The sequence below is a fragment of the Pterocles gutturalis genome, unplaced genomic scaffold (genome assembly GCF_000699245.1).
Source record: "Pterocles gutturalis isolate BGI_N339 unplaced genomic scaffold, ASM69924v1 scaffold46087, whole genome shotgun sequence".
Taxonomy (NCBI): Eukaryota; Metazoa; Chordata; class Aves; order Pterocliformes; family Pteroclidae; genus Pterocles; species Pterocles gutturalis.
In genome coordinates, this window is record NW_010117174.1 from 27,678 (window position 1) to 45,290 (window position 17,613).

The 17,613-nt window shown below is 41.1% G+C and overlaps 1 protein-coding gene across 1 annotated transcript in view; it reads right to left on the reverse strand.

Moving 5' to 3' along the window:
• DDHD1 (DDHD domain containing 1) overlaps positions 1-17,242 on the reverse strand; it is a gene marked incomplete at both ends in the record, with an annotated part of 44,635 nt that extends 27,393 nt beyond the window's left edge. Inside the window, 4 exon segments of the mRNA XM_010075704.1 lie at positions 1,764-1,911; positions 3,655-3,783; positions 13,988-14,014; positions 17,059-17,242. Coding sequence (XP_010074006.1) covers positions 1,764-1,911; positions 3,655-3,783; positions 13,988-14,014; positions 17,059-17,242 — 488 coding nt within the window.
• Between the last annotated feature and the right edge of the window lie 371 nt (positions 17,243-17,613).

The following is a 17,613-nucleotide window of genomic DNA, read 5'->3' on the forward strand; positions in this document are numbered from 1 at the left end:
CACTGTGCTTGCCTGGCAGACGTTTCTTCTAAAATCTCTTCCTAGAACACATGGGATCTTCCTCACTGATAACTTCTATGCTATTAAAAAAAAAAGAGAGACTTCAATCTAAAATTATTATTTCATTTGCAGATTTTGTACAGATTACACAATTTATGACAATAATTTGCATTTTAAAAGACTATGCAATACTGTCTGATATTTCTTCAGGATATAAGAGAGATTTACTGAAGCACAAAAAGTCTTGTTTTCCTTTTAGATAAAAGATTTCACATAATGGGCTGCCAGTTAAAGCAGGACCTCTTGTCGAATGAACACCTATGCACCGTGTCCTGGAGTTAATCCACCCATACTATCCCTGTATGTATGTTCAATGCAAAACAGGGTAGGGAGAAAGAAAAAGAAAAAAAACCTTAATGATTCCAAGGTGGAAGGTTTTTTTCTCATCGCTGTTAAAACAGCAACTTATATTTAGGGTATTTGCATTTCCAGTGTAACTGCCTCCTATAAAAATTTAAAGTTTTTCCATTTGTGTTGGTGACTAATTTCAGCTTTTTATTACGGGTTGTGGATCCTTTTCTCTTTGGTTTTGATTGCTTGCTCTTAAACAACACAAATAAAAGAGCAGTGAAGTGCCAGAACAAGGGGAGTAGGGAGTAGCAGGTTGTTGCTCTGAGATGACAAATGACACGGCGGTGAAATCAAGAGGTCTACTCTACACCCCAGAGGACACTAGAGTGGAACAACGAGCTGACCGAACACAAGAGCCTGCTGACGTGATGGTACACACCACAGCGATGGCACATAAACGCTGACCTACGTTACCATTCTGGATTTAAAGGGAAGTTCACAAAGCTCTTACCACCAAGTCAGCAATCCCAGCCCTACACACACTTCCACAGGAGTCCCCGGGTATGTCACTATTTCTGTCGACTTTGATGGAACGCAGAACTGTTTGGAACACATACACGAAGCTATCTGTGCAAAACCCATCTGCAGTTAACACTTTTTTACCTCTTCCTTCAGCTAATGAAGCATTCCTTAACAACACCTGTCCCTCACAATGCTGTCATCAAGACTTTACAATTTCTTCTAATATTCGGCAATCTTTCCAGGGACAGCATTCTCAACAGCTCAGGAGTTTTTCTTTCCATTCACCAGCACCCTAAGTGGCCTTCTGAGTTAGCTCAGGTGTCAAACTGAAAACCATCTGCAAGCCAGTCCTCAGAAAAGACACTCAAAAGATCTGGTGAGCTTTCAATCGTGTTTTACTTTTTAGCAGGCATCTATGCACAGAGTTTGATGAGCAGACTCCCAGCAATAGCTTCCAACCGTATGAAGTCACTCCATCCTGTTAAGAATGCCAACATCCCCTCTAGCTCCTCATTTCCCCCTCTTACCAGTATGCACTTCACTCTTCCACTATTCTGACAACCAGCAGGAACAATGGAGATTGATTTTGACCAAATGAAAAATCTCTCCCCGCTCAGCAAAGCCACTGACCACAGCTGCTGGAAATTCACAGGCCAGTCCCCTTAAAAGTTGCAAGTGTTGGTCATGAAAACAGAATATATCTTTACTTTTCTGCCTTGCAGCTGCTCTCACGAGGCTCATACATCCAAATTAACATAGAAAGTAGCATACCCACAATTTAAAATACCAAAGAGGAAGAAGAGAAGGAAAGAGGAAGGGTCTGTTGTCATTTATAACGTCAGCCTTATCTCAGGCTAGAGTCGGTACTGCAAATATTACAAAGCACTCACATAGCTGTGTTTTTGATGATCCTTCCTTGGTCCATTTTCTGCCCAATACCATGCACAACAAACACAATGTGACTAGTTTGTGGCGGCTTGTCTTCTAACGTAGCTTCTTCTACATAGCCTCTATGTAGCCTTGTCCCACTGCTCGAAGCTGTAGAAGAAACACGAACCTGGATCAGTTACATTCTGTGAAGTGCAATGGTCTTACATGTTGACAGAAGCTTGACTTGTCTCAGACCAATGCATTGAATTATTTGAAAATAAGATTACACACAAAGGAATAGCATGTATTTTAAAATATCTGCCATTTTAAACTCCTGAGAGATTTGAGTAACTGGGTGATGTTAATCGTATGAGTCAGTGCATTAACATTTCCACTGTAAAGGTAACTCATTTCAGAGACGTTTTTGGAAAACAGTTGTATAATTGTCCATCCACTTTTACAACACAATACCCTTCCTCTGTGTGTCTCAATCATTAAACTTCCTTACATCTCCACCTTACTTCCACAGCATGGAAGGGTCATGGAAATGATCTGACCACAAAACTCACAAGTATTGTCATTCTTTCTCTGACCCAGTTAAGAGAGCTGGTTGAAAAGCTTTACAATTTTTCATTTTAATGGGGAAAACCTATGTTTTATTTCAAGCTGTTCCAACCTCAAATTTCCCCACTTGTTCTCCACTTCAGTGGCCAAACCAAAAATCAATTACTCAAGGCAAATCTGGGTATTCTCTCACTGCTGCGCCCATGGATTGAGAAACCCACCAGCACAGCGTGTCTCCATCCCCCTCTAGTGACAGACCCACAGCGAGGACCACAGCCTTGCACGAGTGCTCTAGCTCCAAATGAATCCAGCAACCCCTTCGCGTGGCCATGGAGCATCATTCCCCACCACAAAAACTGAAACAAACAACTTGTTTGGTTTTTAAGGAAGAAAACACTGCAAAAACACTAAGGGCAGTTTTTACGCGGGTTTTGTTTATCAAGTGGGCTTCTGTTTAATATTTCCCTCTCCAAATTGTTTAGGACACATCTTACTTATTATTTATTACACACTATCCAAATCATGTTCTGGATACAGAATATACTTAATTTCTTCTGGAACCGAAGCACTGAATTATATTAATTCTTGGCAAACATTAATGAAGTATCCACCCCAGAGCCCTGTGGGGTGAGAGGGCATTAATTACACAACAGAGGCATGGAGATTAAAGCCAAACTTATTACCTGATCTTGTCTTTTCAGAGACCAAGGAACAAAACAGATGTGTATGTTCTTGTTTTCGGAGTTGTCCAGCAGTGCATAGGAACACCACAACAGAGTGGACAAGTTCCAGTTTCTAGGCTGGCAATAATCTGCCTTTTGCTTTCCTCTCTTCCAACCAGCTCAGCCTTGCTGGCTTCCTAACCGGTAGTTTTGAGCTTAAATGAGCCTGGATAAAAAATTCTGTCTAAATGCTTCACCCGTCCTCTCAGTTCATATGTCTGTTTAATGAACTGAAAAAAAGCAAGAGCTGGCGAGAGGTATGATCACGTATTTAAGGAAGGCATCACAATATTCAAGTACATAGTCGTAAAGTTACGGTTGCAAAGGGAACTTTGATGCTTATATCACAGCTGCTAGACGGTCACTGTAATATTTTCATGTACTTATTATGTAATGCTAACTGCTGCATCCAAAATAATAAAATAGGTGATAAAAATAACTCATAGGCTATTCACATCCAGTTACAATTATGTCCAACACCCTAATATACTGTAAAAACTGCAACGGCCAAAGCGGGATAGTCACATATTAAAACTTCAAACTTGAAATCTCCCTCTAGCATTAAAGTAACAAACTTAAAATACTGGCTTTTACAATATTCTTTACAAACTCAGAGAAGTATTACCTTTAGAAAACCCCAACTTTTGTGTGACAGTTCTTGCAATTTTAGATGTGGTTGCATCGCTGTAAAGATACACTTCGTCCACACTGTGCCAGTCCACATGGTTGCGGCTCAACTTTAGACTATGAATAGCTGCAGCGAAAAGGAACAACATTTAATTGAGACGGGTAAGAGCAAAAAAAAGCCTCTTCAAACACACAAAGAGTAATTTACACATAGGTCAAAATCTAGAGCTCCATTATACCTAAAATCTGTATTATTTCTTACCTTCAAAAGTTGTTTTTTTTTTTTTTTTCATTTAGGATTAATCTGACCAGAAGAACAAGCAGCAGTTTGGAGATCACCTCTGAGGACATTTCATATTATTCTCCTCCCACCCTCATTTTGGGATGGTACTTTTCCAAAATATTCCCTTAGCTGAAAACAAAACAAAAAAAAAAAAAAGGAGGGGCAGGGCAATGCATCCTGAAATACTGCAGGCTGGTGTGATGACCAGGTGGCTGCTCTGTGCACCCTAATCACTAGAAAAAAATGCAATTTCACTCCTATCTTCTCTCTCCCGTGTCCGTACGGTCAGATCCCTGGTTTTCACCGCACACTGCAGTAACACAGTGGCTTTCAAGGCTCCACTACTAGAAGTCTCCATTGCATTTCTATCCTTTCAGAAATATCTAGGAGCTGGGAAGGCAGTTCAATGAGAAAGCCTCTGAATGAGTAATTTCTGGCACAGAACAGAATCACAGCTCTTTCAAAAGCCACTAAGAGCTCTAGTGGGTTTTTTTGTGTGCTGTTATTGTGTTTTCCAGATTTGGAACCGATTGAGCTCTGGGACCAACCTCATGACACACTGCCTGATTTCAGGATTAAGCCCAGCAGGCATGTTATAATGCAAGTCAGAATCTCTCGTCTAACTGAGGCTCAGAGCTTGCTTAAGCAAAGCAGTACCACAGCTGTCATCCTAGTAATTCAGATCCCACCCTAAGCTTGGAAATCTGCTGCTCTGCTGCTTAGGTCTCATCTAATGTGGGACACACAAAATTTGGTGAGCTGACAACAGCAATAGCCCTGTGACCAAAAAAAAAAATAAGTATTTAACTGTCATCGGTGTTCCTAAAAAGTTCAAAGTCATGGAAAATACTCAGAGGGGCTGGTTTGGGTTTTTTTTCCATACGCAGCAGAGCTCTAGCCTGTCCCCTATGTGAAACCACTCAAATTAAGTTTTTATACTCGCCTAAAAACATTCTGAGAAAGCCTGAGCCATCACGATTTCATAGAATGGTTTGGGTTAGAAGGGACCTTCCCATTTTAACTCTGCTACAGCACAAACCAGGCACGTGAAGCTAGAAGTCGTGACCTTTCTCCTGTAGTATTTTTTGTTTCTTTGCCAAGGCAGACAGACCTGACATCGTCTGCTGAAAAACTAAATGAAGTCTGTAGGAAACACAGGGATTTGAAAAAGATTACCCCTTCTGTCATAGCAAACTGACTCACAAAAAATAACTGGAATGATATTGCTGTTTTACACTGACAGAGGAGAACAGGAGAGGAAGCAAGCCTGACTTTGAAGAGCAGACACGGCAGCTTAGGGTAACGACTGGCCAGAGCAAGAAGCAATCTAGCGAGAAGTCAACCAACATGCAAGCTGATTTTTCAGAAACATCCCTGTAGGCACAGACATGAATCCATGTCCAGAAATCTCAGTTTAGAACTGGAGCAAGAAAGGAAATACCCAGCAAAACTTCCTCTTTCAGACTTGGAGACAATGCAGCACACAGCGTGATGTCCAGAGACAGGCACGTGGGCGAGTGGCAAAGGCAAGGGACCACCTCGCAGATGTCTCTGCAATCTCCTCCATCCTTGATTCCATGGACAATGTAGACTTTTTATGCATTGTCTAGCAGGTCTTTAAGAGCTGTTCCACCTGCATTCTGTAAAATCCCTCTCAGAATATGTTCCTGGGGAAGCTGACAGAGGAGGGCTGAAAGCTTGATGGCTTTGGAGAGTGTTGTGCTCAACATCCAAAGCATGCAGAGATGGAGAGACCCGTGGCCGAGTCACTGATTACCACTGGAAGAATACCCATTTGGGGAGGAGTGATCATCAAACTCTTTCTGGAATCAAGCCTAAGTCTCTCTGTTGGAAAGAATACACAGAAAGAAGTAGGTTTTCCCTACCCCGCATGAATTCATCTCACTTGGGAAGAACATTCCTAACTCTTACTCTTATGGCGTTCTTCAAAAACACAGATGTTGAAGGTCACATCAAAATCAGCTCCAAGATATGAGCACACTGAGGAACTGCAAATGACATACCCAACAGTATTTCTCTGCATACTTAGTAATGCCTTCAAAAGGGAACCTGAAAAATTTGGTCTGCTGTTAACACAAGCACCAGGTGAAACTACCAGTGACCTTCAGGAGGACCGTACTTCTTGACAACAGAGTAACTTATCTCTGAGATGTGTCATTAACACGCACACTGCACTGAAGCTCAGATATATTTTTTACAGCATTTGGACTATACACCCTTCCTTTCTACCCAGCACCCAGAGTTAAGGGGAAAAAAATAAAGTGTGTGGTTTTTCTTGCTTCTCAGTTTACCTTCAACCACAAAATATCAGGAGTTTTTAGGGAAGTGCCAGGATCCAGAAGACGCATATGGACAACACTTTTCAGAGAATCTACCAATTTGCCTGTAAGATGATAAATTTTGCAATTTTAATTGCTATATTTACATTTTGCATCTCTCAGTAAATTTTGTTTATCAACACATCCACTGCTTCGCTCTTGAGTGTCTGTCCATGTGCACACTCCAGAGCAAAGTCCAAGCCAGCAGTAGAGAGACTCCATCACTGAAAAACAGTGGTTGCAGGAAATTTCAAAGGCACCGTGCACTCCAGCGCAGTATTTTGCAGAAATTTCGATAACGCTTCCACAGTTACCCATTCCTTTAGGAGTCACCAAGGTCAAAACAAACGATGCTGGGTGCTCTACCTGGGCACTCTGTTTTGAAATCCCATGGGGTGCACCGTTTAAAGGATCAATGCACCCATTCCACAGACCAACCCACCCTCTCTTACTGGGGCGGGGTGAGATTTTGCCTCCCCTTTTTTAATTTATATAAACACGGGGATGTCTGTTCATCCTCAGACCCTGGACGTGATGTCCACCAGTGGAAGATAAATCCTCTAATAAGGGTAAAATCTATCACCCTGAGCTCCAGGCCCTCTTGGTGTGCAAGAATACCCCTTCAAAATAGGAGTGACACCCCACTAAACAGGAGTGACTATGGTTGTGTGCTCTCTATCCTTAACTAAGCATTTGTCCCAGTGATGACAACATCTGGGGAGAGAAAAATGGTACACCTTTGCCGATTTGCATGGTTGAAACCAAACGGAGACAAGAGCTGCCCAGCTGAGACCAGTCACAGGGATAAACGATCCACAAGCCATGTGCGAGTGTGTATCTAGGCAGAGATGGTGGTTCTCTGTCATTATGCACATGAAATACTCTTTAGGTAAAAAAAAAAACAAAACAAAACCAAACAACCTGCAATAAGGTACCTCTTCATGAGGGCCAACACTGCACCAAGGATGGTGAAAATATTCTCAAGACTCTCAGAGCCCAACCAAAAGGAGATTGTGCTGCTCTCAGTCCCAGGTGTGTTAACAGTGAGGCAGGGAACAAAACAAAGTGTCTTTGGAGAGGATTTGATAGCAGTCCGAAAATAAACATCCTAAAAAAAAAATCAAAATATGCAAACTGTGCTTTCCAGGTATGGGATAACAAGGGCTGATGTCGCTGTTTTGAAACTGAACACAAGGAAGAGAAATTTATGTTTTCCTGAAGATGATGAGATAACATGATTTACATTCTCTTCTCAGAACAAATGTTTACTGTCCTATAAACCTCTGGCATGCTGCAGAGGTGGTCAAATTGACAACTTGGGAGCTCTTCATGCCAAGAGATGTCACAGAATGTCATGAAGTCACCAAGGCATGTCGTAGCGTGGCTGAGGAAGCTAAGTCGCAGAATTCAGATTAGGCAGAGGGTATGGCCCAGGGGAATGCTCTCTGTGTTCATTCCTCTGTCTCCTGGGTCCTTCAGGAGCACACCTTCTACATCCTCCAGAGCATCAGGCTGGGATGTTGCTGAGCTTCATCGAGACCTGACTGTGGCTATATCTCTGAACATCAGGCACAGAAGATGAAGGGTCTCCCGTAAAACCATGGGACAGGCATCTCTCTCTGGACCAGACTTCTTACAGCTTTTTGTTTTCACGTGAATCACTTCTCTGACACTGACAATGTGCTTAGACGGCATCGCTGTAGGTGCCTCTTCTCCAGTTGCAGAAAACCCTAAGTGCTTTGCTCACTGCTTAGTTTTCTAGTTCGGGATTGAAAGCCAAGCCCATGGAAATAAGGACCAGTTTTGGAGCCAGAAACTAGAAATTAAACATTTTTCAGGAATACCAACCATGACAGACATCTAGAGTATGCAATACGTGGAAGGTACAACCCCACTGTAGATGGAAGACAGCCTAACGCTCGACAGGAGCGAGCAAGCCGTGCAAAAACAAGGAGAGAAGCACAGGGGAGGCAAAGGGATCAAGAAAGGACTTCTTTCTGCTGAAGAACTCAACAGTTACTACCCAACAAACTCCCAGTTTCACCATGAGAGATGAACATAGAGGGGAAAAATGCCTCTAAAAAGTTTAAATATGAAAAATGAAAAGGTAAACATATAGAACGACACATTCCTAAAGCCTTGAGAACGTGATCTCAATTAGACTCCAGAAACTCATCTTGAGTCAAAATAACTGGCGAGTAACTGGGGAGCAGAAAGCCTGCGCTATTTTTTATGCTCATAGCACAAAACCCGTGGAGAAGCTGGGGATGTGCCCCACCGCACGTGTACTGCTAGTGCAAACATCCTCCCAGCTCAAGTGCTTGAGGAGCTGAACACCTCCAGCATCAAGTGCAGGCAGACAGGCACTTGAACATGGCATTTCACAGGGCCAGCCGTTTAAAATTAAATACCTTTTAAAGCAAGGACCTGGTTTTTCACTTGATACTTTAATCTACCTGCCAAGACCAAAGCACGGGGCGATTCTCTTCTACCAGAGTTTGACTACGCTGAAGTCAGTCTAGAGGAAAGTATCTTCAAAGTGCTAAGAGCTGATATTATCTCCGTCTCCTCCACAAAGGCACTGTCATCCCAGTCAGGGCTAAAGACCAGAGAAGGGATACATACTATTTGAAAACCTCTTCTGCCTTCTTTTTTTCTGGGATTTTAAAATAAATCAAAAATTGTTAGTTTCTATGCAAAACCCTGCCACACCATACACGCAGCTGAGAGCGTAATTTGGCTGCTGTTGTTCTTAAACAACGCTGAAGTTCTGGTATGTACACCTGAGGTACAGCTGTAGATTTTAAAACCTTTTTTATTTATTTAAAAACAAATGTAAAGTAGTTAAAAAGGCTATTTCTCTTAATTAAATTGGGCTGTTTCACATTGCTGTCGTTTTTCTATTGAACTTCACCACCTCCCAATTCATCACTGTCACTATTTGTTATATGAGCACCTACTTTTAATTTTTTTAATTCAAGCACATTCGTGACCTAAACTGAACTTGATTTGGAGGAAAAAAAAAATTACAAAATAATTTCAAAATTACAATCACAAAATAAATGGCAGACATCCTTTGTTACTGATCAAGACAGCAGTTACACTTATTCACCTTTAACAGATTTAAGCTCCTTGTGTGAGAAGAGGCAGGAAAAAAAATTTATTATTAAACACTTCGATTTCAGGCATTTTCATTTGGACCCAATTATAGGAAAACATTATTAAGGAAAGTCAAAAGGTAAACATTTATGCATGTCAAAATAAATCATCATACTTTACCGGAGCGAAAAGAATAAATGGCATGACAAGAATAACTCTAAACCTACCATGTGGATTTACATTTTAAATGCAGGGTGCAGCTTTCAGAAGTCTAGTTCCACAGTCACTGAAATCAGTAAAAGTTTAATCCCTGCTGGCTTTAAATGGTGGCAGAGAAAGACCAGTGACAAGCACTTTTGAGCCTCCTTACGGCTCCTTTAAGTTCTACTCCCACTTTCTGAAACAGATTTGCACAACACCAGCTGCTGCAAAGTTCAAGGTTGTTTTCTGCAGCACAGCAGCACGTGTTCTATACCGCTTCCCCTTTTTATATTATGTCCAAAGTCTCATTTCATTCCAGTACTCATAAAAAAAAGCTGCAGTAAAAATAATTTACAACATAAAATTAAAGCAGCATGCATTACCCAAAAAAAAAAAAAAAAAGTGGCAAACAAAACATTATCTAGTACGAACCCCTCCGTTCCTTCTCTGACATAATTTAACTTATCCTAGGCCTGCTGTGATTCTAAAAAAGTTGCTTTTAGCTTATTGAAAAAGCCAATAAAGAACGTAAGAAGCAAATGTTTACATTTTTCATCAGTCACAAACAATTATAATAAGTACTACTGCACGATACTGTTAGCATCTACTTTTCTCTACGATCCACAATACTTCTACTTTTCTTCTAAGATTTATGATGCTTTTTCCTTCCCTTTTGAAGGAAATGGCATGAATACAGCTGAAGAAATTGAAGCATGTAAATCTAACATATTTAAATCATATAAGCAAGCTAGAATTTAAAGCTTCCTAAGCCAGGAGTACTACAAAAAAAAAATATCTACAATTACTGTACCTTGGGAACGCTTTCGCTTAAGACATGCAGCGTCTGAATTCTCCTTATATCCTCTCCATTTGAACAAAGAAGGGAGGGAGAAGGGAGGGAGGTAGTAGAGAACTAAAAGTAAAAACACTGAGCTTCAAAGTAAAATTTTTAAAAGGGGTGTCATTTTTTTCATTAGTATTATCATGTTTAGAAAAAAAAAGTTGGCACATTTTCTGAAAAAGTATATACACTTAAAAACCTGGTTTTGTAGCAAAAGTGTCAGGTCACATTAGCCAAATTCAATTTCTACACTCTTCGTAAACAGTTAGGACCTCACAAGAAAGCGAAATGCATTAGTAAAAGACAGCTAGAACACAGTGCAATCAGACTCAACGAGTGCTTTTGCATTTACACAAACAAAAGCATAAACGCTCTATTTGTCCAGGGTAGAACAGAGCAACGTTTCTTAAGGATACACTAGATATTTGGAAAAAAAACACCAAAAAACAACAAAAAAAAAAAACCCCAAACCAAAAAACTATACCAATTCAATTTTAAGCACAGCTCTATTTTTTTCCCCCAAAAGCATAAGAGGATCATTGAAAGTTAGATCATACAACATATCCTACTGTCACCCTGTTCTGCAAGTCCTCAAGAAGCTGCCTTCCAACGCAACAGCATGCACGCCTTGCTGCTGAGCCGCCCCTTGGTGGTAAAGTAGGTCGGTAACTTTTATTAGACTTTGAATAGTTTTATTTCACTCCTTTTGATAATATTGAAATACCGCACAGCAATCCAAAAGATCCTTTTTCAGGGACTCACACATTGGTGCTGTGTGATTATGGATGAAATACTTTAAGGTAAAGTGAAAGGTCCTGCTAAGGAGCGGGTGAAGTCACGAGGGGAGAAAAAAGCTGCTCTCGGATCTTACACAACGGAAGACTTGTGGTCACTGTTAATTCGGTTATGATGGATACATTTGATGCTTCTTCAGGGTTTCTTGAGGTGCTACAAATCTACATCTTCTGTGGGCCCTCACTCATACGAATAGTCTTAATTTCAAAATGTTTTAGCCTCAAAAACCTGCTACAGTCAAGAGAGTGTGTTTAAATACAATGAGGAATCAAGAGGCTCCAGCCTGGCTTCTGAATCCACAAAGTCATTACGCTGCAATCACCTGGAACCAGTTAGTATGCTGGAGAGGGGGGAGAAATGCGGCTGAATGACATCTTCCCTAATATTCCGTGATCCACTAACTTATGCCAGTGCAAGTGAGTGATGCTCCATGCTTGTGCCAAGGGCTTCGAGTGCCACAGTTATCCTGGTCCAGGATCAGACCCCTCCACACCCTCAGCTAACAGCTCTGCCAGCAGATGCCTTAATACAGCTGCAAGTGATGCGTACCGCTGCTGCACATCTCTAGAGGAGAGGAAAATTAGGCTCATCGCGACTGCACTTGGGGCTTGAGGGAATAATTTAGCCGGTAGAATATTTTACTGGCTGTGGAGATATAATGCTCGTGAAGAATATACATAGGAAATTCAAGAAAAGTATAAAAAAAAAAGTTTTTCACTGTGAGGTTGGTAAAGCACTGGAACAGGCTGCCAGAGAGGCTGTGGAGTTTCCATTGCTTGAGATATTCAAAACCCCACTGGAAATATCCTGAGGAACTTGCTCTCATTGACTCCATGGCTTTGAGCTGGGAGGTTGGACTAGACCACCTCCAGAGATCCCTCCTGATCTGCACGTCTCTGATTCTGGGAATATCACTTTCTCATCTGAAGGTTAACTTAGCCAGCTGTGACAAAAATCCATACAAACTTTTCATGAAGAGAGAAAAACTTATTTGAAATCTAAGACAAAACAAATCAACTATTTCAAATGCAACTTCTATTGTTTTTGTGGCACCTAACCACATGCTGAAATGCCACAAGAAAAACAAATAAACTTAAAATCGACACATTAAAAAAATTAATTCTGATTCTGACTCACAGGATTTTTTTTCTATATTTCTTATCATCTATCACAGAATCATAGACTTGATACAGCGTAACTTCTGTCAAAGAGACTGCTGGGGTTAATCTGCTCCAACCTGCGCAGAATCAACTTTTAAGTTGGATCCAATTTCAAGGTGGAATCAGGTTGCTCAGGCGATTTCCAGCTGCATTTTGAGCATCTCTATGGCTGGATATTGCACAATCTGTTGTGCAAATACAATGAACTACATCGATTCCCACCTTACTATCACATATATTAAGCTTTCAGCTTCATTTCATCCTAATTAAATTTCATCCTCCCTGCCTGCTAACAGCTCCTCCATGCTTGAGGAACTCACAGCGAGGGATATGTGGGCTCTGGACGCAGAGCAAGAGGGAAAAATCAACACTGAACTACTGACTTTGACCCTCCACCAAGAAGCTCTTGGTCTGAGCATTACGGCATTTACGGTGATCAAACACCAAAAATATCTAGTCTGAGAACCCTTAAGCATCTGCTATGATTCGAGTTCATGGTCTTGTTTTATCTTACAATGGCCTTGATATTACTGAAATCTCTTGAGAACGCTGCTCCTTTGACGGACTACTTTAGATAGGTCCTGAACTCTGTCTGCCTAAGTGTGCATGAAAAACAGTTTCTAAATCTAACAGTTTCTAAATCAGAGTCGACTTGTTTTTAGCAAAGAGTTGAATGGCAAATGCCAAGTTTTCCTCCTCAATACAACTATAAAATGGCAATGTGATGACTCTCATTTTGCTCAAGAAAATGATGGAAAATTACTTTATGTAATGACGAGACAGAAGACACCTTCCTGCACCCACCGACGTGCAGATTTGCATTTGTGCAAATTTGTGATTTGCATTCACTCAAACCCAGGCTGCAGACATTGTTTCACGACAGAGCAGCCGAAATGCAGCCAAACCCCTAATTCTTCATCCTAACTGTGGCTTCCTCCTGTAGCCGTATCGATTACTCTGTCTTAAAAGACAGAATAGCAATGACCTTTCTTGTATCTATCAACAATAAAATTATCAACTACAAAATACCAACTACTCAAACTGAAAAATGGATGTGGAATTTGGCCAGGAGCAAAGCGGACGCCAGGGTGATGAGATGTGAAATAAAGTGTGGTCAAGCTATGGAGGAGACGGGTGGTGCCCTTGCAGGATTCGCGTGCACCAGCAGCATTCCTCTGGCCTGGTTTTAGGCACCTCGGGAGGCAGAGAGCCCTGCAGCACCAACAAAAAGAGAGGCTTGTGTGCTCAGCATCCCTCCGCAACGTGAAGACGTACCGCCTGGTCCGGGGAGCCGGCTGTCGCATGCCAACACCTCCTGTGTGTGCTGTACTTCAGAGACCACTGGTCAGGGTAGCTGGCCTTTTAAAAGCATTACAGATGCCAACATATTCAGAAATGTCAAAAATTTCAGAAATTTGACTAATTTTTCCAAGCAGTAGATAGGGCCACAGTACCTGGGAACCACATCTGTGAACTCCTGCAGGACATAACCTTCCAGGAGACAAATCCAGGTGAACTAGATATGGCAAATCTAAAGGTCACGTTAACCTGCTTGGACAGTCCTAAGAAATAAACTGCCCCATTTCTGCGTTCTGCCATCACAAATAACTTACCTGAGAAAGTCATGCCACTGCTGAGACCTACAGGTCAGCAGACTGCTGAAGAGGGTCGGACACCAAGAGGGGTGAGCGATATCAGGCACCATAAATGCAGTTCATTTCGCAGGGCATTAAATTAAACACTTTGTAAGGAAGAAAATAAAAATATCCCTACAGTTCGCTCAGCAGAGGGATGTCCTGCCCATGTCTCCAGGCTGTCCCATGGAAAACAGAACTTGAGAAATCATTCACCTGAACACTGTCATATGCCTCCTGTTACCTTCAGCATTTACAGCTTCACGTGCTGTAAAGAAAAACAAGACTGGAAGGCAGCACGGGCATTATGTTACTTACAGGCCACAGGTTAGAGACCCCCCCCCCTTTTGAAATATTCTGCACTTTTGGAGGAAAGTTTGCTTGGACTAAGAGTTTAATAACGGGGCATTTATTCATCAACATCCTATCACCAACTAAAGCCCTGGATGAAGCTTAGTTATTTCCTTATTACCATGTTGCAATGCAGGAGCAGAATTAATAAATAAAATCATTGGAGTGGGAAATCATTTTTTGCAAAGACAAACTCATCTGTACAGATGACTCCATACATTGACAGGAGTCTGCCCTGAGCTTATGGAAGGTGATTCGATCGCCAGCAATTCACTGAGCAGGCGGCTCAAAAGCTTAGGGTGCTGAACACCTAGGAAACTTGCTTGCAATTCTGTTTTCTTCACAAAAAATATTTCAGAGGCCAATAAAATAAAGATATTAAATTACAAATAAACTGTCAATTGAGTCTTGGATACTAATTTCCGAGATATCATATGTTGCCTTGAGCTAGGAGGCTGAATCAGAGAAAATTATCCAGAACAGGAGCAGGAAAGTGGAACCTGCTCCTAAAGTTTCACCCTACTGCCACCGTGTAGAACATGGCTGGGGTCAAGAGTCGATAGGTTTGTCTTCTGCATACCAACAAGATGCTTGTTGACAAGTTTGTTTTTCGCTATTCATGATGCAAACTGACATGTTCATACAAGAAAGTAATTATGTCTAAGTACTAACAGACTGCTACAGCAATCGTCTTAATTTTGCTGAGGAATTAGAGGAGATTTCTAGTTTTTCAACCATTTACAATGCTCTGTCATAGCATCACGAATAGTCACTTCACCTCGTAATGGTACTTACAGATCTATTCTAACTTCCACTACTCTTAACAGCTGCCTGTAAACCTTGATGGGACCAAAATATGTTTCATACAGGATGCAATTACAACAAATTGTAGCATTTAAGATATTTATAAACTGATTTCAGCACTTCTCCAACTAATTATGTTTACTTCAGCAGCGATAATGCAAGTTATAAGGCTTCTCCCAGTGCCACGTGCAGATGGCAATCACGGATGCCAGCTGATCAGAGACGTATTAGAGGCATATTATAATGACAAAACCACTTTTCACACTTACTGTTAGCTATAATTTTCCTGCAACTCTCCTATTACTACGAAAAAAGAAAATCTATTGAAAGTTATCAGAGACTTGACATGTGAAGTGTCTGCATACATAGCTTGGGGTTTTTTTGTTGTTGTTGTTTTGCCTTTTTTTTTTTAAACTTTAGTTTTAGAAAGGCACTGGTGTCTGAATTTGGAGCTTCTTTTCCTGATCTTTTGTTTTAATAAAGATCAGGGATTATATCTTTCTCACTGCTCTCCCCATCCTCTCCTACCTCAAATCTGAAAATTTCTGATCCACAGACCAGACTTTTTCTGAAAAAAGAACTCCCTTCCTTACTTGATAAGGAGAATCCAAGTAGAACTGAAGCCATCCTTCCTCCCTTCCATCAGGAATTAAGCTACCTATGGCTGCTGAGCACATCCAGCATGTAAAAGCATCCTACCCCACCACAAACAGCACCACACTCCTAGCGAGGCTGCAGCTGTACTAACAAAGCTGAGCTTTGTACCAGGACACTGGAACAATAAATCAGGAGAAGCACACAGACATACAGGTAAAAGTGCCTTTCAAAAGGGCAGCCGTACCGGCACAGTGCTGCGACTCAAGGTGGTACAACAAGCAAAAAAAAATATTCACAGGGTCCTCGCTAGCTTTGAGGGGAGTTAGAAACTCAACTACTCTCTGTGCTGTTGAAAAATCTCCTGAAGTCAACAACTGATATTCTGGTTTTCTTTACAGGGATTACAGAAGTACCCTGAACATTGCTTTGCTTCCAATTTATTAACAAGCTTTACTTGTGCGGTCATGTAGTTCACACACAGAACTCCTCCTTGCTCATGGCAAAAACACAGCCACTCCTACACTCTGCTTTGTACAAAGATGTAGTTTAACGAGTTTAAAAATAAAAGTTGTTTTATAAAAAATAACCAAGAACCTACTAAAATATATTGTAAGGCCTCTGCACTTGCAGCTCATGGTTTGTAGATTGTTCACCAAGTGACAACCAACAAAGAAGTGAGTCGTAAAAGCCAAAAATACTGAACTTTTGCTGTGCTATACTTACCCTGATCAACCAACTCAACTATTAAATAATAGATCAGTAATTTCAGAAAGCTATTCTTAAAAACGTGAAATGCATTTGTCTGAGATTCCCAAGAACACTAACTGAATGTCCTCAGCCATTAAAATATAAGGTCTTCCGTAAAAGAATGAATACTCAAGATTTACTACAGCTGAAAACTACTCTAAAAAACTAGAATGCAAAATGAAATGTGATCTGTAAAACTGATACTCCCTTTAGGGCATAATTAGGAATGCTGGCCAGACAGCTAATAGCCACTTTGCATTTGGACACTGACTCTTCTTGTCCCATCAAGAGATTTCAGTTTGAAGCAAGATTCCAAACACAATTAAAAGACAGGAAACATGAAGCAAAATGGGAACAAGAAGTTTATCCATGAATATGATTTTTACAGTGTTCATCAAATGTGCTGCAGCAGGAAATTCTACAACATCAACATGCACTGAAAAATGGGAGAGCGAACCAAAAACCATCACAGATCACATTCTTACTTAAGCAAAACAGACCCCAACTGCCCAGAGAACGTACTACAAAAACAATGATCTAAACAATCTTACCCTCCTTCCCATCAACAGGTTTTGATACTTCCATATCAAAGCTCTCTTGCAGCTGCTGGCCTTTGAAGCGGTGGAGGTGCTCCTGTTCTATGAGGTTACTTTCTTCCTCTTCCAGAGGTTGCCACGTACCATCAATAAACCACTGTCCGCGCATTACAGGGATCTTTTCCGTTTCTGAAAATCAAACAGGAGATTTTTTTTCTTTTTTTTTAAATGCAACAAATCACAAACTGACAGCAGGTAAGACAAACAGGGAATTCTGTTTGGCGTTTTGATGGAAAAGTTATGGTCCCACTGCTGGGACCGCGAACAAGGGAACCACAAATGCCTCGAGAAACACCACCACCTTTTCCCATGGGGCTGCAATCAGTAGTGAAAACAGTGTTAAGCTGCAAACAGCTGAGCTAATTTTTCAGAGTGTGTGTGAGGATGTGAGAAAGATGGGCAGAGAGATGCAGATTCTGAAAAATTTATTAAGGGTTAAGTTCAAACAACAGGTCAACATTACCAAGATATACAACTCTTTACCCAGTTGCCCTGAATTTTCAAAAAAAT